The sequence below is a fragment of the Anabrus simplex genome, chromosome 1 (genome assembly GCF_040414725.1).
Source record: "Anabrus simplex isolate iqAnaSimp1 chromosome 1, ASM4041472v1, whole genome shotgun sequence".
In the NCBI taxonomy this organism is placed as follows: domain Eukaryota; kingdom Metazoa; phylum Arthropoda; class Insecta; order Orthoptera; family Tettigoniidae; genus Anabrus; species Anabrus simplex.
In genome coordinates, this window is record NC_090265.1 from 1,008,185,227 (window position 1) to 1,008,209,327 (window position 24,101).

A 24,101-nucleotide genomic window follows, 5' to 3' on the forward strand; every position below is an offset into this window, starting at 1 on the left:
GCGGCGAGGATAGTAATTGTGCCGGCTGCCGAAGCTTGTCGCACTCCTCTGGAGCAATGATTAACGGATGACAGATGAAATGAAGTGATACTGGAGAGTGTTGCTGGAATGAATTATGACAGGGAAAACCGGAGTACCCGGAGAGAAACCTGTCCCGCCTCCGCTTTGTCCAGCACAAATCTCACACGGAATGACTGGGATTTGAACCACGGAACCCAGCGGTGAGAGGCTCGCGTGCTGCCGCCGGAGCCACGGAGGCTCATATTGATAGAAATGAGTTGAAATCATCATCGTCTTTGTCGTCGTTGTTGGTGCTGCTGTTATTCTTATTCTATGCCTGAGTCTTAATTTTGACGGGGAAAACACCAAATGTGTCGCAGAGATCGTTTACATGCTGACGTCATAAAACATGGAACGCCGAATGGACCTGTTTATGGCCTTCAATATTCCGACAACCTCCGTTGAGTTTTAACCCACAATATTACGATCCGGAAACCGATACCCTTTTATTTATTGCGTGTCATATGGGCGCTATGTACTGTAAAGGAACTCGCATCGTTTTAGGTTATATTTCGATTCCAGTAACCCCCTAAACGCAAATCTCCCAAGAAACTTTTTTTTACAGTATTTAATGTGTGTTACAATGTCAATTGTGATCATGTAATACAGTCCTGTGTACGTGTATTCCGCAGGGACGTCATGTTTCTGTTGTCCAGGTGTGTAAGGATACCTAAATATGAGCTTGCTAATATGAGCATGAGTACACTCGCCTATGAAGTTTGCTGCGTTATGGTACTAAACTTAAACATATCTGTACTTAATAATGGTAATCATCTTATTGAAACAGTAACCGCCATGGATTTGAAACCTAGAGAGTGAAACTCATTCCATCACACTACGGAACCCTAAAGTTCAATGGGCTAGCAGAGTACCTCAGCCAAGCGCTAGCTGAAGAAAACTCTCTAGATCGTTCGTAAGCGCTTGAATGACGAAAAGAACATCGCTTTGCGATTAGAGAGTGTGAGTACTGCGGCCCTGTATTGTCAAACTTAAAAATAAATAATATTTCAATTAACTATACTGATTCAGGTGCTTTTTTGAGTATCCTTACTAATTAGGCAGCGCAACTGCAATGACCGACTAACCTTGGAAGCTACTAGCTCCTAGCAGTATCAACTACCTTACTCTGAAGTAAGCAAAGCAAAATCATCTCCGTACAGGCCATGAAGGCCCTGGGAGGGGTGGAAGGTAAAGGCTTCCACTATCCGTAACCTCGGCACTTGATGGGGTGGAGTGGTCAGCTCTGCGCCCGGCCACCTTTGCCCCCAGGAATTAACCTGAAACTCAGTTTTGGTGTAGGCTGAGTGAACCTCAGAACCATATGTACCTCCGGAAGTGGAAACCTCGTTTCTTAATATATTTCAACTTCCTGACGGGTAATCAAACCCACGTCCTTCTGGATGAACCAAGCATGCCTTTACCGCCTCGGCGAGGAAGTCCCCACTCTGAAGTAAGCACGCCACAATATTATTCTATTTGAGTGCGATTTTTCAAATGGAATTAATTGATATTCAAAGTTACCTCCAGTTAGAGACCGTAATTTGACGATGTGTCACAGCTTGATTTCTAAAGGTTTGCCTTATCTAAAAAAAGTATGGACTATCTCAGCGACCCTACACTGAAAATGACAACTTTGACAGCACCTACTGTACCTGTGTGAACAACCATTCGATGATGAAACATTTCGAATCCAAAGGACGATCCGACGTACAAACATTTCGAAGGAAGTATGCGAACTGCAATATCAAACATTGAATCTGACACTGAGAAGTTAAGGAAACTTAAGCAGTGCCAAGTTTCTCATTAATCTGTAACGATTTGAAGTTTATCTAAATTGTATTTATTATTACTTATTATGTCACTGTCAGATCATTAATTAACGAGAAATTGATATGAATTCCATTTATAACCAATAATAAGTGACACGTGATACTGACAGTAATCATTACTTAGTAAGATATGCATAGGGTTTAGCAAACCGAGTGGAGTGGTGCGCTACAGCTATGGAACCAAGCTCTGCATTCCGGAGACGCATGGATTCGAATCCCACCGTCAGCTGTCCTAAGAATGATTTTCTTTGGTTTCCCATTTACATTTCCAGTCAAATGCCGGGTCAGTCCCTATTCATAGACCACAGCCGATTCCTTCCATACCGAGCGAGTTGGCCGGTGGGTTAGGGCTATGCAGCCGTCAGCTTGGATTCGGGAGATGGTGGGCTTGAACTCCATTATCGGCAGCCCTAAAGGCGGGTTTCTGTGGCTTCCCATTTTCACACCAAGCGAATGCTGGGGCTGTTCATTAATTAAGACCACGGACGCTTCTTTCCCACTCCTAGCCCTTTCCTATCCCATCGTCGCTATAAAACCTATCTATGTCGGTGCGTGGTAAAACAATTTCATTCGCCATCATTCATTTCATTCTCATTTGTTCCTCAACTGAAGTTGGCGTCAAGGAAGGACATCCGTACATGCCATACATTTCATCTTACTTCATCACCAAGCCCGTATCTAGAAACGGGACTAAAGTGTAGCCATACATGCATATGGACGTTAGCAGGTGATGTGCTGCAGTACTCAGGTGCCTGCGCGCCGGCTTTTCTCCACCAGGATCCCTGGTTCACATCCCGGTTACTCCATGTGAGATTTGTGCTGGGCAAAGAGTAGACGAGACGGGATTTTCTTCCGTTACTCCGATTTTCCCTGTCATCTTTCATTCCAGCAACACTCTTCAATAAAATATCATTTCATCTGTCAGTCATTAATCATTGCCCCAGAGGAGTGCGACAGGTTTCGGCATCCGGCACAGTTCCTATCCTCGACGCTAGATGGTCGTTCATTCATTCTATACCTGATCCGGCTGAAACTGGAAACAGTCCGTGGATTTTCATTTTCTTGCTCCTCGGACTTCACCTCTGGTCTGGAGTGAGCGTAAAGAAACAATTCGTCGTTACGCCTCGAAATACCGTTATATCCCTTTCAGACCGAGTACGCACAATTGTGCGGGTTCGTATTTTGTTTATCCCTGACCGTATTTGATGTTTTTCGGCGCTAGACCGGACTGCAGTGATTGTGCGGGACACGTGGCGTCTATTTCAATTGTTTTTAGTATGCGCTTAACCGCCAGGGCGAAGGAAGAAGAGTTTAAAAAGCACAGTTGATCGGCGAGATGGCGAGAAGCAGTAGTGCCAAAAGTAAGTATTTATTTATTGCGTTTATATTAATCTAGAAGCTTTACTGAAAACCGGAATATACTCAATGAAGTGTGTACATTGGTTAGTGAACGTAAATTTTGAAGATACATCATCGTATGTGATACAACGAAGTTTTGAATTTTGATACGCACAATTGTGTGGGTCCTTTTTTCGAATGTTAGTTTTTATTTTGTAAAATAAACTATCAATATGTGTATTGAGGAGCATTTTAGTCAGTTTTTGACATACAAACAAAAATTCACGCCTCCAGTTTTCTTTCAGGTCTGAAAGGGATATGACAATGTTAAGGGGAGAAATACTGACCCGCAGCACATGTATCTTTCGTTGATATACAGTAGTTGATAGATGATATTATAGTTCACGCAATACTGAACCTTAGATGAGCAGAACCTTCCTGGTCAGAGTTCTAAGCTGGAATATTATCACAAAGCGATTTTTTCTACGCGCAATGACGATGTTTAAGGATGGCCGTTGTACCCTGCTAGTCGTAGCCAAGGATCTAACCACTTAAACTAAGCATCGAAGTTGAATCACAGGTGACTGGACTCTACCAGACGAAAAAAAACCCGCTAGATCTCTGTTGGGGTGATCTATGGCTGAGTCTTAATTTTGACAGCTAAACACCGGGCGAGTTGGCCGTGCGGTTAGGAGCGCGCAGCTGTGAGCTCGTATCCGGGACATAGTGGGTTCGAAACCCACTGTCGGCAGCCCTGAAAATGGTTTTCCGTGGTTTCCCATTTTCACACCAGGCAAATGCTGGGGCTGTACCTTAATTAAGGCCACGGCCACTTCCTTCCCATTTCTAGGCCTTTCCTGTCCCATCGTCGCCCTAAGACCTATCTGTGTCGGAGCGACGTAAAGCAACTAGCAAGAAGAAGAAAGACAGTTAAACAACACATGTGTCACAGCTGGGCTGAGTGGCTCAAACGGTTGAGGTGCTGGCCTTCATATCTCAACTTGGCATGTTCGATCCTGGCTCAGTCCGGTGGTATTTGAAGCTGCTCAAATACGTCAGCCTCGTGTCGATAGATTTACTGGCACGTAAAAGAACTCCTGCGGGGCGCAATTCCGGCACCTCGCCGTCTCCGAAAACTGTCAAAAGTAGTTAGTAGGACGTAAAAATAATAACATTAGGATATGTCAGAGATCTTTTACATGCTGACGTCGTACAACACGGAGTGCCGAACGGACCTTTTCCGGCCTTCAATGTTCCGAGAACCCCCGTTGGGTTTGTAGCAACAATATTAGGATCCGAAAGCCTTTTTATTTATTGTGTGTCATTGTGTATATGAGCACTGTGTACTGTGAAGAAACTCGTGTCTTTTTAGATTATATTTCGATTCCAGTAACCCGCTAAACGCAAATGTGTGTTCCAGATGTCAATTGTCATAATTTAACACAGCTCTGGTGTACATGTATTCCGTAGGGGCATCAAAGTTTCTTTTTTCCTGGTGTGTAAGGATATCTAAATACAATTTTGCTTATGTGAAGTTTACTGCGTTATGGTGCGCAACTCAAACATATCTGTACGTAATAATAGTGCTAATTTTCAGGGGCGGTGCGTCGTATTGTTGCAGGGTTGCACAACTCCCAATAATTTTTGCACTTCATTTGTCGTATTTTCTTCTAATGTTTTAGTTTAATAAACCTAACATGTATTCGAAAACATGTTAAAATCAACCATATTCGGTCGTTCGCTGTACTAATGCTTCGTAACGGACCAACAAACGCAGTTGGCTTCGAATCAAACTCAGGGGGTTTGCTTTCCTACGCAACTCCATAGCAGACAGCGCGGCGCAATGCACCTCAGTAGGGAAGAGCCTAAGCCTGTATAGCATCAGGTAGCATGCTCGCCAGTATCGGTCTGAGGGAGTTGCAGGAGACTAGCAAGTACCCTATCGAGAAACAGTTCCAAATGTCCCCGTTAGATTGCTCTACTCTGCAGAGATTACCTCATTCCTACATTCTCTTCCCTCGCAAAGGTAATTCATTTCCATTTTTTAAATTTACAAATTTCGTTTACGTTGCACCGACGCAGATAGGTTTTACGGCGACGATGGGATAGGAAAGGGCTATGAGATTGCAGGAAGCGACCCGTGGCTTTAATTAAGGCACAGCCATAGCATTTGCCCGGTGTGAAAATTGGAAACTGCGGAAAACCATTTTCAGGGCTTCCGACAGTGGGGTTCGAACCCACTATACCCCGAATGCAAGCTCACAGCTACGCGACCTTAACCGCACGGCCAGCTTGCTGGGTAATTTCTTTTCCACGCCATACCAGACCACCCACAATATTACCAACATCTTGCTTCAATGAAAAAAGCACGACAAATTTTCAATTCAAGTAAGGCAAAAGTAACTGAGTGGGTCAAGCGGTTGAGGCGTTGGCCTTCCGACCCCAACGTGGCAGGTTCGATCCTGGCTCAGTCCGGGGGTATTTGAAGATGCTCAAATACGTCAGCCTCGTTTCATTAGATTTACGGGCATGTAAAAGAACTCTGGCACCTCGGCGTCCCCGAAAACCTTAAAAAGTCCTTAGTGGGACATAAGTCCAATAACGTTTTTATCAAGAGTAACTGTAGTTACAGAGTATAATTAGCCTCTTATTTCCTGGGATTTTTTTTTTTTTTTTTTTTTTTTGCTAGTTGCTTTACGTCGCACCGACACAGATAGGTCTTATGGCGACGAAGGGACAGGAAAGGCCGAGGAATGGGAAGAAGCGGCCGTGGCCTTAATTAAGATACAGCCCCAGCATTTGCCTGGTGTGAAAATGGGAAACCACGGAAAATCATCTTCAGGGCTGCCGACAGTGGCGTTCGAACCCACTATCTCCCAGATGCGAGCTCACAGCCGCGCACTCCTAACCGCTCCTGGGTTGTAATTGCCAGATATATTACACTTTTAATAGGAATGTAGTTCATTACTTAATAATAATAGAGTTTCTTGTTATTTCTGTAAGTTATAAAAATGTGACGCTGGAAATATTGATGCAAAACCCAGCGTCAGATACCACCAGCCTCCACTGCTAATTTTATTGCAATAGCAACCGTCATGGATCTTGAAACCTAAACATTTCGTAGCTAGTGAAACTCAATCCATCCCACTTAACGGAAGCTAAAGTTCAATGGGCTAGCAGAGTACCTCAGCCAGCCGCTGGGTGTCAAGGTGAGCGCCATGTTTACCGCTCAGTACGCGTGTGCTAGTGACGTCACAGGACACACCTCCCCACGCATGGCCCGTGTGTTACACCAGCTGTGAAAGCACGTTCTACGACCCCGGCAGCAAGTAGTGAGAGGAAAACGACGTATTGTAACCATTACATCAGCGCTCTTCAACCTTCAACCTTTCAGTGCTTACAGAACACTATACGGTACCGTAGTATTTAAGTCGTGCACTCCCAAGGGAACGAACGTTGAACATACACAGAACAAATTCCTAGGTGTTTACCATCTGGGGCCGGCCCCGTGGTGTAGGGTTAGCGTGCTTGCCTCTTAACCGGAGGACCCGGGTTCGATTCCCGGCCAGGTCAGGGACTTTTACCTGGTCCAGAGGGGTGGTTCCAGGTCCACTCAGCCTACGTGATTAGAATTGAGAAGCTATCTGATGGTGAGATAGCGGCCCCGGTCTAGAAAGCCAAGAAAAACGGCCGAGGGGATTCGTCGTGCTGACCGCACGACACCTCGTAATCTGCAGGCCTTCGGGCTGAGCAGCGGTTGCTTGGTAGGCCAAGGCCCTTTAAGGGGTGTAGTGCTATGGGGTTTGGTTTGGTTTTTACCATCTGGGACAATTTTTCAGTCTATTTTGAAATTAAAAATATTTAATTCACAGACACAATTTAATTTTATTTCTCTTTTGCTTTTTAAATGTTATTTATTTCCCAATGTTATACTTGAATTAGTTGCGGCCCCAGTTGTTTATAAAATCGTTGATTGAATGTAAAAACAAATAATATTCTCCCACAATAAGCCGTCAGTGTCACACAGGAAATCAGTGTGTCTGTGAGCGTCGCTATTACAGGTGTTTAGTAAAGAGCTTTACTGAGCGAATTTGCGGCGCAGTACGAGGCTTGCATTCGGGAGATGGTTTCGAACCCCACCAACGGCAGCTCTGTAGATGATATCCCGTGGTTTCCTATTTTCACACTAGGAAAATGCAGGGGTTGTACCTTAATTAATCCCACGGTCGCTTCCTTTCCAGTCTTAGCCCTTTCATCTCCTGTCGCCACCGGAAACTAAGATGGTGCGACGTTGAACAACTAGCGAATTAAAAACGGGAAAATAAGTAGTTTAGAACGAACTACCTGTTCACATTAAGTGTACTGTAAATATCTCTTTTTTCTGCTGCAATTGAGCTTCTTCTTTACCTTTCAATTTTCTATACTACATCAGGGAACACAGTCCGCGTATCGACGTGCTATTCTTCTGGCCTAACGTAACGTCTGTAGGCCTGCTGATTTTATATGTACTAATAAGCGGATGTCGATGTTTAACAGCCTATAAAGGTTCGTTATAAAAATATAAACAGATATTAGTTAATAAGGCTTCTCCGGACAACCTACAAACTTAAAATTTGGTGCCTGTGAACATGTACAGTATGTCGAATGCTCATTCCGGAGGCTGGTCTGAACCTCAACAGCTTTGCCATCATTGGTGGCCCAGGTGTCGCTCCAGAGGCGTACTAGGGAAATGAGGAGTGAGGTAGTTTCCCGTTGCTTCCCTCACTGAGCCAGAAGTTGCGATTACATCCCAGTCTGCCAAGCCCACTGCAATGCCCACACGAACCTGCCCTATGTTTGACATTTTCACACCATTCATAACAGGTAATGGCTGCATTAGGAATGGCAATACCTCGATCATACCTCGGTCACTTTAATGTTGTCAATGGAAAACCAAGGATGAGACTTTGACAGAACACTGAAAGTAACAAATTTGTTCTAGCCCACTGTAAACACTAGGTCTTGCCAGCAAAGGAATCCTGTGAACACGATACCCACAAAAATTTAGAAAAATCGAAAATTTCCACAACTTTCCTACAGGGTCGAACTGAAGCGTCCGAAATTGGGCCCGAGAAGAAAGACAGCATAAGTACTCTAGCGTAAGTTATTTTTCCACACCAATGATCTAGAATTTTCGTAAGCTTGTTTCCTGAAAATACGAATCTATTTTTAACATCAAACCACAAGAAGGTGTTGAGAGACATTAAGGATATTAAGAAAATAATCTGCGCCGGGCTGAGTGGCTCAGACGGTTAAGGCGCTGGCCTTCTAACCCCAACTTGGCAGGTTCGATCCTGGCTCAGCCCGGTGGTATTTAAAGGTGCTCAAATACGACAGCCCTGTGTCGGTAGATTTACTGGCACGTAAAAGAACTCCTGCGGGACTAAATTCCGGCATCTCGGCGTCTCCGAAGACCTTAAAAAGTAGTTAGTGGGACGTAAAGCAAATAACGTTATTATTATTAAAATAATCTGTAACACTTATAACTGGATGTCGAAATCTAGTGATGTAGCAAATAACATTATTATTATTAAAATAATCTGTAACACTTATAACTGGATAACGAAATCTAGTGATGTAGGCTAAACAGACTCCCAAGAAACCTAAATCTTAAAAAGTTACTACCAGAAAACCTAAAAGCACAAGATCCGTAAATAAACGCAGCAAATTCCTAAACTATTCAGTGGGTTAAGCTACGGGAAGAGTTTAGAAATAGGACTTAGAAGCAAAACAGAACCCAAGCGTAAGCATAATTCCACGTACGGGGAAACCTTTTTTCCCAGAGGTGTAAGGTCCATGTGCTTAGGACCGAAACATTTGTATTAACACTTAAATAATACAAATGCAAAATAATCCTGTGGATATTGTCTTCAGACCGAAGCCTGGTTGGATCCTCATCAGATCCACCATCAGCTGTCATAGATGGGCTAGGCGTCACTGAATAGTCGTACTAGAGAAATGAGGAGTGAGGTGATTTCCCGTTGATTTTCTCACCGAGTCAAAAGGTACCGTTAAATACCAGTCTGCAAAGTCCACTGAAATGCACATACCAACCTACCCTACGAACAACGCTTTCACACCATCCATCACAGGAACTGGCTGCACATCGCTCATACCTCAGTGACTTACATTTCGTCAAAGCCAAGAATAAGACTCAGAAAAGAAATTAAAATAACAAACTTGATCTAACCCATACCAGGAGAGACATACAGTATACACACTGTATCTCACCTGAGATGGCCCTGGGAAGATAGGAAAGAAATAGTTTACGTACACGCGAAGAACGCGGGTTCACCTGTTTATTAATATTATCATGTGAATATCCACAGCCTGTTTCCCGTCATTCGACCGGGTCAGGAATGGATGAATGACGCCCCCATCTGGCGGCGAGGATACGAATTGTGCCCACTGCCGAAACCTGTCGCACTCCTCTGGGACAATGATTAATGAATGGCAGATGAAATGATATTGGAGAGTGTTGTTGGAATGAATTATGACAGGGGAAACCGGAGTACCCAGAGAAAACCTGTCCCGCCCCCGCTTTGTCCAGCACAAATCTCACATGAAGTGACCGGGATTTGAACCACGGAACCCATTGGTGGGAGGCCGGCGCGCTACCGTCTGACCCACGGAAGCTCTAATATTATTATGTATCACTGGTACTATGCATTTATCTTTGAACATTTTTCTTAATTCTCATTCAAGATGAATGAACCAGTTCGTTCCCTGTTGGAATCAAAGATAAGTACTGCGTTCGTATGCTATAGCGAAGGGTTGACTGTGTGGTACAGGCCACATAGTTAGCTTGCATTCGGGAGACGGTAGGGTCAAACCCTACCATAGCTCTGAAGATGGTTTCCACACAAGGAAAACGCAGGGGTTGTACGTTAAGGCCAAGAGTGTTACCTATTCATTCCAACACATTTCCCATCCCATCGTCGCCTCTGGGCTAGTGCGACATTAAACCCACTAGAAAAATTAAAAAATTAAAAAAAAGGATATGTTTCTCCAATCATCAGTCACCATCACAGAGATTTTAGAGCACATTAGTTAAGAGTAATTGTATATATTAGAACTGAAAGGGCATATTAGGAAATCACTGATCGAACATGACGTTTTCTAATTATGTAATATTAAACCGGTTTAAAACATGCGCCTCTATAAGTGAACTATACTACTACCTGATACATTTATCACGTGTAGCTCGAAGTAAGATTTCACAGCCATTCCGCTCCCTACTGCTCTGACTCCTATTCTCACCTTTTATATACATCTTTAGTCCGACTCGTTGTCTAAATGGTCAATGTACTGGCCTTCGATTCAGAGGGTCCCGGATTCGATTCCCGGCTGGGTCGGTGATTTTAACCTTCATTGGTTAATTCCAGTGGATGGGGGCTGGGTGTTTGTGGTGTATCCAACATTCCTCCAACTCACACGCAACACATAGCACTATCCTCCACCACAATAACATGTAGTTACCTACACATGGCAGATGCCGCCCACCCTCATCGGAGGGTCTGCCTTACAAGGACTGCATCCGGCTAGAAATAGCCACACGAAATTAAAATTTAAAAATATACATCTTTGGCTTTCGTTCTTTCCAGACAGGTTCTTTTAAGTCATGTCAGTGAGAATTTTTAAATATGATTTTCTTTGTTAACATTATATACTGACCGAACTCCTACCAACTGTGGACTCAGCACAATGCTTCATAGTGATCTTGGTTTACATCTCCTGATATTGCCAGAGATTTACGAGTAGTTATCCTTGATTGCTTCTTCTCCTTATTTCTCATTATTGGATTGTAATACTTTTATTCTAATCTCTAAGTATGTATGAGCAGAGGAACTCGCTGATAATCTCTGTGTTATTTTGTGATCCGAGGAGGCCTGGCGATCTAACCTTTACTTCGGTGGGAGGAAAACTATTGAATATATGCACTGACAGCGCTGAGATACGAACATTGCGCAACAGCCCTGAAGGGCCATGGCCTACCAAGCGACCGCTGCTCAGCCCGAATGCCTGCAGATTACAAGGTGTCGTGTGGTCGACACGACGAGTCCTCTCGGCTTTCCAGACGGCTCCGTAATCACGTAGGTTGTGTGATTTCGAACCAGTCCTCAGATCCGGGTAAAAATCGCTAACCTTGCCGAGAATCGAACCCAAAGCCTCCGGGTAAAAGGCATATACGCTACCCCTACACTACTAGGCCTTGCAATAATTAAGTAGGATTTTTAAAGTAACTTTACAACTTCTTTTAGTGTAAGGCAATCTGTATATTTTTGTTTCCATATCTACTGTGCTGTAATGTTTAACATAAGTTGTTGGTGTTTTTTTTTAATACAGGATTGTTCATGTAATTTCTAAGTCCGAGTTTTTCTTTTTGAAGTAGTCTTGGTTCATCTCAAATTACCGAGTCTCTACTGTATATACCAAAGATTAAAAGAAAAGTTTTATGTGACCATTGATATCGGTTTCCTCGTTAGATTTGTCCTCTTCTTCCGATAGGCCTACGGTCCTCACCAGCTTCTCTCTGGAGTAATGCGCTATCTCAAGAGATGGGACCGGTCTGAGCCACTCAGTGCCTTACAGGCCAGTGTTACCTAGATACTCGGCACACAGGTGGGGGGAAGCAGGATTGTAGTTTTACGTGACTGCTGGCATCGTGATAATGGCCACAGGACCTCTAATTAGGTGGAATCTGAAGCACAGGGATGCGGCTTCTCAATTCAATCCTTCATGCATTGGCCGGATTCGACTTTTGTCGTCTTCTTGAGAAGCCAATGATTATGCTACGCCCCAGTACAGAGGTGAGTTCGAATCCTAACGTCTTTATCGTTGAATTGTTTACTGTAGTTGCTCCCGTTTCAACTGCAAACAAATGGTGGGACAGTTCCTTGTCGAAGAGCACGGGCGCTTATTATGGCGCCCGAGTACCAATAACAAAACAGACAAAAATAAAACCTAGATTGAGGAGCTACGGAATGAAATCAAATGAAATAATGTGTAACAATAGTCCAGTCTCGGAGACGATTTCCAGTGCCAGTCATAACATAACTGCAAGTATCTACACTATCGCAAGGAACAGATTTAGTTTAATAATAATAATAATAATAGTAATAATAATAATAATAATAATAATAATAATAATATGATGATGATGATGATGATGATGATGATGATGATATGAATAAAATAGTAACGACCGTGTGTCTGTACATTGACTATTTTGACGAAATTCCCGTACAGTTATCCGTTTCAGGTGTAATAATGACCATCTCCATATTTTTTAGCTTTGGTGTCTGTCTGTTTGTTTGTTTGTCTGAGTTCTTATAACTTAAAAACTACTGCATATATTTCTTCCAAACTTGATATTTAGAATACACCTGTCCTTGGGTAAGTTTTAGGACCAATATTACTCCTAAATACCTAAATTTACTGGGGGTTTATCCGGAACCATGATTTGGCACTCCCACAAAATATGCACATCCAAAATTAATGGAAATCTACCATCCTGAATGAAAATTGATTTCTAAAACTTTTTTCTCATTTACATCATAGGAGGATTAATAAGGGAGATATCATTAACGAACTGTTTTTCAGCACAAGTCCCAACAGACTTAACTCAAAAGCGGGTGCGTGTAAAGCATATTTCTTATAACTTGAAAACTACTTAAGATATTTCAACCAAACTTTATATTTAGTATCCACCTGTTCGCCCCCGTAGCGTAAAGTTTTGTGTTATCATCTGCCGTCCTCGGGGGCTCGGGTTCGATTGCCGGTACTGCCAGAAATTTTAGAATGGCAGGAAGGCTAGTATGTGATCAAAATAGTGCATGCAGCTCACCTCCAATGGGGGGTGTGCTTGAAAAGAGCTGCACCACCTCGGGATGAGGACACGAGTTTGCATTTACGTGCCCAAAGGTAGGTTTTAACGTCTATACTATTTCAAATTCCCGTAATGGACTGGGATTTTATAGGGAACCGAAACAGTAATTTTACTCTCCCGCAATATATACAACACCAACCTGACTAGAAATCGACCAACCTTGATAGAAATCCATTTCTAAAACTTTTTACCCACGTGCATTTTTTCGACAGGAGGATTAATAAGGGAGATATCATGAACGATCGGTTTTACAGGCTAAGTCCAGCGGACATAGCCCAGAAGGTGTTGCACGTGGAGCAGATTCCTTATCTATCTATGTAAATAAATAAAATCGTAACGCCCGTGTGTTTGTACATTGACTATTTTTGTGAAATTTTCGTACAGTTATCCATAATGCACTGGGAGACAATATTACCCAAATTTAACCCTATTCAACGTTTCTAACTCAATCTGGCCCACGAGTAGATGAGATACAAGAAAATATCATACGACCAGCCATTTAGGCCGCTAAATACGGCGTCTTATGGTACAATGCGTTGATATGACGTACCGTTTAGCAGATGTTAATCTGTAAATGAAGGTCTGCAATATTGTAAACAAGAATATAATTTTGTATGTCAATCTATATATATTCATTGATGTCGATTTGTAGTGATCGAGAAAAGGTGTGTCTGCTATTGTAATCAGTACTCCTCACTTCGACTTTGAGTGGCAGTAGGAATGAGGTCCTTCTCCAACTCCTGTGTAAATGGCATTTGTAAGGAGATTTACCATTGTAATGAATAATTCTCTTCTCTATTTGACTTGCACAAGGCAAGAGAGCATGACATTTTGTTCAAAACTCCCCTACCGATTGTGTTTTGCTGTAGGCAAGGGTGGCCGCTATTATAAATTAATGTACCCATCCAAAATGTGACTGGTATTAGGCATAGTGGCCTACTATTTTAATGGAAATTCACCAACTCGGTGTGACTTGCAGTAAGTTGGCCAGAAGTAGGAAAACGGGTCTGCCATTATGATAACAGCAAACTCAAATTTGATTGGCAGTAGGGAAGTTTCTGCCATTACAATAAAAGTTCCTCAAATGCAATCTATCTGGAAGTAGGAAAGGGGCCTTCCATTGTAACGAAAACTCCCCAAATCGATTTTGACCACCCAGTAGGCAGTGGGGCCTGCCATTATAATGTAAACTTCCCAGCTCGATTGTGAATGGCAGTAGGCAAGTGAGCCTGCCGTTACCATCACAACTTCGCAACTCACACTTTACATTGGGAACAACGTATGGGGACCTGCACATGTTGTATCTCGGATAACGCTAAGGGACATTCAATTTGAAAAATCTTATTCACTGCATGTACTGTAATTTAGTTCGATATCCGTATACAATGTAGAATACCGTAGCGAAGCACAGGTACATTTAATAATAATAATAATAATAATAATAATAATAATAATAATAATAATAGTAATATTATAATAATAATTTCATGTGGCTGTCAGCCTGGTGCATTCCTTGTAAGACAGACCCTCCGATGAGGGAGATTGTCTTGCTGTACATAGGAAACTGCGTGAAACTGTAGTGGAGGAGGGAGTATTTTCATTGCAGAAATGTTGGGAAAAACACAGACATCTAGTCACCAAGCTAAAGGCATTAATAATTTACGATTAAAATAACACGTTCCAGCCAGAAATAGAAGCCAGAGCCCCACGGAGAATGACCAGTCAGCTATAGAGTCGGGCAGCTAGACAATCAATCATACAGTCATTACAAAGAGGTGATGACGGTGTGGTAATGATCACTGGGAAGTGGATTTATAGACACTAATAATTTAGAGACGCCTGTAGTTGTTTCTTGGTGGATGTTGTGTTTTTACATCTCTCTCTTAGCATAGACCAAAGCAAAGTATAGCTTCTACAGAATTCTCAGTCCATTTATGGCTATGACAGTATGGGTGCTGATGTAAGGGTGGTGCACTAGTGTTCCTTATTACCGCAAACCCTTTCGTGGTGCTATTTGAAGATCCAAACAACCTCCGAGTTGACGACTTAAAAGACAGTCAATAAGTTACATTCCAACCTTTTCGAACGAATTCCTTGAGATACTACTGGTATGCAAGTCATTTTTGCACAAATGTCAATATCTGAAGTTCTGTGCACCTATGTGATATGCAAACTTCCAAACAGGAACGTAGTACGGGTGAAGAAGCCCCTTACCTTGTTTTATTTTATTTACTAATGGCGTTAGGCCTCGGAAGACCATGCGGGTAGCATTTACCCTTGCTGAAAATACGAACCTATCCGAACCTATCCCATCAATAGCTACTGTAAGTATCCACTCCTTAGACTTGGAGCAATCAGTCATTACAAAGAATTGTTGACAGCCTGGGCATGAAGGACATAACATTTTTTGCTATGTTATTGAATACATCTCATAAGACGCGTAATACTAATATTTACTCTCTCCTTCCACTATAACGTCCAAAGTTTGGCCCGTGAAAAGTAAAAGCTATCCACTGTTCTCTTGTACAACAGTGTATAAGATTAAAGTGTAAAACAGTTTTGAAATCTCTGCATATGATTACTCGTATGAGAATGTTTAAAAATCTAACTTCACATATTGTAGTACTGAAACTTATTTTCTAAATAACATTGGTTCATCACCATGCCATTACTTGACAGTTATTAAAAATGAACTGAGAAATCAAAGCTGAGTATTTCGAATCAGTGAGTGGCAACTTTCGGAGGCAAACGTAAGTGTGCTTTTATTCGAACCAGATGTTTGTATGCTTTCATATTGCAAGACCTACAAACGAAAAATCAGACTCGCATTAAAGGTAGGCAAAATACTCTTTTTGACACGTCTAGGAAGGCTCCCAGAAATGCCAATATGTACGTCTTCTCGACAGCATTCATCTCATTTTCAGGTTATTAGAGGAAGATATGTAATTGATCATAACTCAAACACCATCTGGAAACGAGTTTACACCCGAAGATTCAAATAAAAACAAGAAATGGAAAGTAAAACAAACTGACGCTGGACACTTGTGTGTAGTAGACCTACCATGTGTCCTGCAGTCGGTGGTTCGAAATATTTGAATAGCCATTTCAATTAAATCAAGAAATTATTTAAAATCTAGCTTTGTTGTCGAAATATCTATACTTCTGAGTAAATATTTGGTGAGTAAAACGACATTTAAAAGGTGTCGATCCCTTTTAAATCTGGTTCCAATTAGTTCGAAATGATCAGATCCGAAATTTTATAATGTCGTTGTGCCATAACCATAATTATAGCCGATTTATTCCATACGCACATAAATAGTGAGAACATTTATGCTCACCTTTATTTTAAACATTCATTATTATTATTATTATTACTTCGTCCCTAAAGATTTCACAGCAACTAGACACCTTATACTGATAACTGAGTTTAAAATAAATCGTTGCTATCAGGCTTAATCAAAATATATTTTGGGATGGAATTTTCAAGCTAGGAGAGGGGAGTTGAATTCCAACAATAATCCCTATTGCACCCGCGTTATTGTTATGTTACATACAGCTGGTAATCTCGTAGTTTTACTTATTAAAACATCAATGAAGAAGACATATAAGAAATTCAACACAAGAAAGCAATTGTCAGTGTTTATATCGCTATTCTTTTCGATGACATTTCAGAAAGTAATTCCACAGCATATAGTAAGACGAGGAGAAAACAGGTTGGTTCTTACCGTCTCCTCAGCACAACCGAGACTTTCTTTCCTTTCATTGCCAATGCTGGATTTCCTGTCGCTCCCGACGCTAGATTTTCTCTCGCTATCGACGCTCGCTTTTCTCTCGCTGCTCACGCTAGTTTTCCTGTTCTCAGTATCAGACATCTTCACTGCTGTAGTACACCACAACTGTGAGCACGAACTGTTGTGACTGCCGACTTAAACCGGGCGGGCTCGGAAAGGCGGGAGGAGAGGAACGGAAATAGCAGGGGGACATGCTTTGCCCCTCCCGCCCTCACAACCAGAGAGCGCTCTTGTTGTTGTAATTACTAGCAGTACGCACATACAATACGTGAATACGAGATAACTACGTATTGCGTTCTATTGCTGCGGCCCACACTTAATATTCCATGGAAACAAGAAGCTCACCAACCCAGCCTCAGACGAGCATCTTCATAAGTGCTCTGTCGTTTCAAAACAACGCTACCCAGCGAATTAACGCTTCCGTATTGTGACATTCCTGGAAAAGTCGTTGGACTTGCTCGTTCAATTAAGCAGGCCGTACTTCTAATTTCGATTTTAATAACATATATTCGCGTAATATACTCTTTTTTCTTTTTCGCGCCTTGAGCATCATGTACTCGTAAACAGAAGATTCTTCCATTTTATAGCTGGAATAACATGTATTTAGAATAAGCCAATAATTTATTCAAACATCTGCATTTCTTCATTTCATAATACTTTAATTGGTTTTATGTCCTACTACGTTTACGATTTTCGAAGATTTATTTTACTTTCCGGTAAATGTACCGACTCGAGGCTGACGTATATCAACGCTTTTCGGGCTTACCGAAAGTAGTAGAGATCGAACCCACCAACCTGAGCATATAAAGCCAGTGTTCTACTATCGGCATTACTCAGCCTGGCATCTACGGTCAAGAAACTCGACGACTACAACACAGGTTACATAATACTCAACTCTAGGAATGTGAAATAAACTTATACAAGCTGACCTCAAACTTGTAATTCTACGTGACTGTTGATATCGTGATCATAACTATACAGTTCCACTGATAATCCAAACCACAGGAATATTACATCTTATTTCAAAAGTCCTACACATTTTGGCCATGATTCCAACTGCGAACGCCCATGTGAGAAGTCAGTGACAATGTCACACGGCTCGGCTATCACGCACCCTCATTAACCAATCGGTTAACCAATTTCTCGAGATATGATTTCGATCACATCTTTAGTCGCAGCAGGAATTCGATTGGTGGCCAAGTATTTTGTGGACAATTGTGTAGAATGGGTTAGGATACATTAAAGTGTGTTCATAGTGGATACCAAGGGGGTTGTAGGCTGCACAAAAATGATATCAAATGGGCCTTTCACTACAACTCTTTGTGCATTATCAGTGATCACAGTGAGAAGAGGCGAAAGTGGGTGTAATTTCTTGGAACAAAAACAAAATGAAGTAGTGTGCTTTGGAAGAACCCAACACAACAACTACAGAAGAAATGTAAAGTTGCGCCAGGGACTTTGAAGGCGATATCAGCTGTTTCCTTCGATGTAAATACAGCGTACTACAACGACTGCCCACAAGGCCAGGGATGATGAACTCTTGTGTTGCACAATATATCTGGCCTACACATCGTTCATGAGACAACCACTTTTTTTCGCAAATTTCAGTGAGAAATCCTCGAATATTCATCGTATAGTCCAGCCATGCTGACTGCCATATTCACTTGTTTAGTGTCCGGCTCCATGGCTAAATGGTTAGCGTGCTGGACCTTGGCCACAGGAGTCCCAGATTAGATTCCCGGTAGGGTCGGGAAATTTAACCATCATTAGTTAATTTCGCTGGCACGAGGGATGGGTGTGTGTGTTGTCTTCATCATCATTTCATCTTCATCACGATGCGCAGGTCGCCTACGGGAGTCAAATTGAAAGACCTGCACCTGACGAGCCGAACATGTCCTCGGACACTCCCGGCACTAAAAGCCATACGCCATTTCCATTTCATCTTCATCACGACGCGCTGGTCGCCTACGGGAGTCATATCAGAAGACCTGCACCTGGTGAGCCGAACATGTCCTCGGACACTCCCGGCACTAAAAGCCATACGCCATTTCATTTCACTTGTTTAGTCCACTGAGGAAATACCTCAAGAGTCAATGTTTTGGTTCGGACGACGAACTGTGTCCTATGTGACAAGATTTTCTGCTCTCCCAGCCCAGAGATATTTTCGAGGAAAGAAAAGAGATGCTGCCACTTAAGTGAAATCGCTGCACACAGCCTAGCGAGAGTATTTATAATTGTGCTACCTTCAGTGGGCCGATGACCTGCTATGTTAGGTCCCTTAAAACAACAAGCATCAGCATCATCTACCTTCAGTGACTCGTGCAATTTTTTTCATTTTACCGAACCTGTAGACGACCCTACGGTCTAGAGGGTGGCGAGCCTACCGCTCATCGGGAGGCCCCTTGTTCGATTACCGGCCACGTCAGGAACTTTTACCTGGATCTGAAGGTTGGTTCGAGACCCACTCACCCTGCGTGAGAACAGTTAAGGAACTATCTGATGGTGAGATAGCGGCCCTCGGCTAGAAAACCAAGAATAACGGTCGAGAGGATTCGTAGCGCTGACTACGCGTCAACCCATAGTCTTCAGGATTTCGAGCTGAGCAGCGGTTGCTTGATAGGTTAAGGCCCGTCAGGGCTATAGAATCACAGGGTTTGATTTTTTAAACACATATATGTAAATGTGCATCTGATGACTCTTTTCTTAAAACCTTGACGTTACACCACTTCAATGCGCGAAATAATCTAATTGAATTCCATCAAAGTATATAGGTACGGTAAAACCTGTCCTCAGCGGAAACCCAAGAGACCGGATTTCCCCTGCTGTATTCAGGATTCCGCTTCATAAAGGTGGTTAAAACAAAATAAAAATCATAAACACATACCTCCGTTAGATAATCCAGCATAAGTTTTATATAATTATGCGCGATAGATCAGCACTAACACCAATCTGTTCTTGCTCAGAACTTCCTCACAGTACACAGTACATACACTTATTTAGTACACATATGTTTTATAGAAATAACACCAATAGTAATATTATACAGTACTGTCATTTACTTCTTCCAGTGATTCACTATTGTACGCTGGACACAACTATCCTGGTAGCACGGTTCTCAATTGAAATGCGGGCATGGCAAATAATGTTGAGCAATTTTGCGTTATTTTTCGCAAGCGAACAAGACTGAATGTCATTTACGGCTGACAGGGCATGTCGGTAGGACTTCACATTACATAAACCATCTTCTTCATCATCTTCGTTCTCGTCATCATCGCCATCACTTTCTGTTTTCTTTTCTTGGAGGTGATGGGTGACGAACTCTTCGACGTTTTCTAACGCCGCTTCTGTCTCAACTTTTAGATCAATGGCCACGTAATCCTCTGGACTGACGTTACTATTATTACGCTCTTGTAGAGTATGTTGTAACTAGGGAGCGGATTTTTATGTGCTAAAAATGTGAAAAATATTTATTTTTATGTGCTGAAAAACTTTAAAATATGTGATAAAAATTGAAATTATTTTCCTTTAAATATCCCATAACTACTCGCGCTCAAGAAATAAACAAGTATAATGTTTTGTATTAAAATATGGTGCTACCAAACGTGCTCCTGAAGGCAAAATGGTGTCTGTGTATGGAAACGTGCTGTACGGTATATTAATTTTTGATGTGCCAGAGTAGATATTATGAATGGTTATTTTTTTAAAGGTAATGTTTTGTTTAAATATGGCAAAAGCAACCTATCATCTTTGAAAAAATAGTACCAGTTCGTACTCACCAATCACATGCTGGAATATTAGTTGCTAGAAGTAGTCTCAGAATTGCAGTGAACAACAAAGGTCATCTCCAAATTGTCCATCACAAATGCATGCCGATTATCTCTAAAGAACGCCTTATACTGCGAAAACGATCGCTCCACATCACGGGAAGTCAGACGAGCATAGATAAAGAGAGGAATGTCACCAAAAATAACGCCATCAATTTCGCCAACATGAGCACCCTCTAATACATTAGAAATTTGGCACATTGTTTGAAATCCTCTGTTTTTCCTCAAAAAATTGATATTTGACCTTTAACAGTCCCTGTACCTGCGAAGCCGGGAGTGAATCTAATTTATTTTCAACAGCGCGCACTTCCTTCACTGTTTCGGACAACAGGTTAGTGGATTTTTCAAGTATGTCTATAGTTTTACACAAGAAGCTTAGATTGGCAGATATAAACGCCAACCATTTTTCAAAGACCTGTCTTTTAGTATCTCTTGAAGAATCTCAATTGACGACGCGTCGTTTTTATCTAGCACGTTCACAACGGATACAACACTTTCGAAATTGTCTGCGTAGTATACCACAGCGCTAAGCCAGGTACCCCACCGCGTAACAATAGGCAGAGGAGGAAGCGCAAGATCCGGGGTTTTCTCCTCAAAGAGATCGATTCTTGAGGGTGCTTTTACGAAGACTTTTTTGCCATTAGACACTAATTTATCCACTTGAGGATACTGAGCCCGCACAGTTTCAAATAATCTGTGTAGAGCATGAACAACGCAAGTTACGTGTATCATTTTCGGAAAGCTCACAGAAAGGCCTTCGGCTGCCTTTTTCATGTAAGCTGCACTGTCAGTAAGGAAAAGCAATACATGGTCGTATTTTACACCTTTTGGCCAAAGTAAGTGCATGGCTTCATTGAATAACCTAGCTACAGTGACATGGTTTGCAGCAAGCATTTCTTTACACGCTAGCAAATAAGAATGTTCGCAAGCAGTTTTGTCATTCTTCAACACACCAACTATAACATTTCCTACTTTTCTGCCACTTGAATCAGTGGTTTCGTCTATGCTCACCCACAGTTTTTCGCTATCACATACTTCCCGAATTCTCTGTAAAGTTTCTTCGTAACATTTTCGGAGATAGTTTTTCCTTAATGTGGATTCGTCTGGAGGCTCAAAATTAGTGTACTTTGTTAGGAAATTTCTCAGTCCCGGATTATTTATTTTACCAAGAGGAATGTAGGCGCAAACAAATACTCTGCACACATCTAAATCATACTGGGAATATTTAGATGGGCCTGCATTTGAAATAGCTGGCTCAGCTATTAGTAATTGTCGCGAACGCACACGCGAAGCAGCCGCGGTATGCTTATTTCCAGACAAATGCTGGATTACTTGAGAACGTTGATCTGCACGTACTGTATTACCACACGGTTGGCAAAATAATACTTTTCCATTGGTAGGGAAAATGCTTTTAAATTCTACTACATATTGTTGAAGACGCGACCTTGTACTCGACTTCTCTTCTGGCATTATTTTGCAGGTTACGACACACGCATTTACGGTGAATCACTGTTTCAATAAAAAGAATAGCAGCGGACACTGAAGGAAATATTTCTTATAAATCCATACAAAATCACACGACCACGGGAATGATATATGGACCCGAACAGCTAACCTTACTCTTAGGAGTGATGAAATTCCACTACCTAATGGTGGGGCAATATTCTTCCGAGTCTCCCATGTCGTAACGGAATTACGTCACCTTATCTCTCCGTGATTGCCTTTCGCTGATATTCTATAAACTAAAACCGAGAGGGCTGACTCATAAAGAGTTGGAATGGCATCATGCAAGGAAACATCTTGTGCAGCAAATCAATCGCTGTCTAAATGTAACGACGTAGCCAGTGACAGCAAGTTTTAGAACTTATGGAGGGAAGTTCATAAATAGCCGAAACATCCAGATACATTATGTTAAATACACTCTTAAAACAATACCGTAATCGTAAAATGAAAATATAAGCATTGTTTTATAAAACAGAAGCATTTTAAATTTTAATGATCAACAAATATTGCCGATTTATGTGCTTATTATAGATTTTCTTAAAATATGTATTTACATAAAAATAATGTGAAAATATGTGTTTTTATGTGAAATAAGATTCAGTTTTTACACTTGGGGATGCACAATAGGAATAATGAACTTCGTAACTTGCGTTAAAACTTACGCAAAAAAAATATGTAATTACATAAAAATCCGCTCCCTAGTTGTAACACATCAGTATTTTCGTTTATTATGGTTCCTTCGTCAGGATGTGAAGCAAACTTGGCTTTGTGAAAGCACTGACGTACCATATTTGGCGACACTCATTTCACGGCTTCTGCGATGCAAATTACAGCATCGAGCACAGAGAAAGACATTTCTGGGCCGAATGCTATCTCGACCATCTTAGATCCATTCGGAATACACATGTAATGAAAAGGGCTCGGAAGGAAATTTACATATTTTTTTTCGTTATAGCAGCAAATTCCCTCCCGTTTCCGCGTCAGAAAGTTTCCGCTAAATACAGGTAAAGTTACATGAATATTGTTGTTTGAGTCATCAGTCCACCGGGCGAGTTGGTCGTGCGGTTAGGAGCGCGCAGCTGTGAGCTCGCATCTGGGAGATAGTGGGTTCGAACCTCACTGTCGGCAGCCCTGAAGATGGTTTTCCGTGGTTTCCCATTTTCACACCAGGCACATGCTGGGGCTGTACCTTAATTAAGGCCACGGCCGCTTCCTTCCCATTCCTAGGCTTTTCCTGTCCCATCGTCGCCATAAGACCTATCTGTGTCGGTGCGACGTAAAGCAACTAGCAAAAAATGTCATCAGTCCATAGACTGGTGTGATGCAGCTCTCCATGCCACCGTATTCTGTGCTAAACTTTTCATTTCTACGTAACTGCTGCATCCTACATCTGCTCTAATCTGCTTGCCGTATTCATACCTTGGTCTACCCCTACCGTTCTTACCACCTACATTTCCCTCAGAAAACAACTGAACAAGTCCTGCGTGTCTTAACATATGTCATATCACTCTACATCTTCGTCTCGTCAAATTTAGCAAAATCGATCTCCACTCACCAATTCAATTCACTATCTCTTCATTCGTGATTCGATGTATCCGTCTCACCTTCAGCATTCTTCTGTAGCACCACATTTCAAAAGCTCCTATTCTCTTTCTTTCTGAGCTAGTTACCGTCCATGTTTTACTTCCATACAATGCCACGCTCCAGACGATAATCTTCAAAAATATCTTTCTAATTCCTATATCAATGTTCGAGGTGAACGAATTTATTTTGTTAAGAAAGGTCTTCCTTCCTTGTGCTAGTCTGCGTTTTATGTCCTCCTTAATTC

The 24,101-nt window shown here is 41.9% G+C and overlaps 1 protein-coding gene across 1 annotated transcript in view; it reads right to left on the reverse strand.

The window, feature by feature from the left end:
- The window catches only part of LOC136857891 (uncharacterized protein ZK1073.1), a 405,857-nt gene extending 388,789 nt beyond the window's left edge, over positions 1-17,068 (reverse strand). Inside the window, exon 1 of the mRNA XM_067136930.2 lies at positions 16,881-17,068. Coding sequence (XP_066993031.1) covers positions 16,881-17,027 — 147 coding nt within the window. The 5' untranslated portion in view covers positions 17,028-17,068. The remainder of the gene's footprint in view (positions 1-16,880) is intronic.
- Between the last annotated feature and the right edge of the window lie 7,033 nt (positions 17,069-24,101).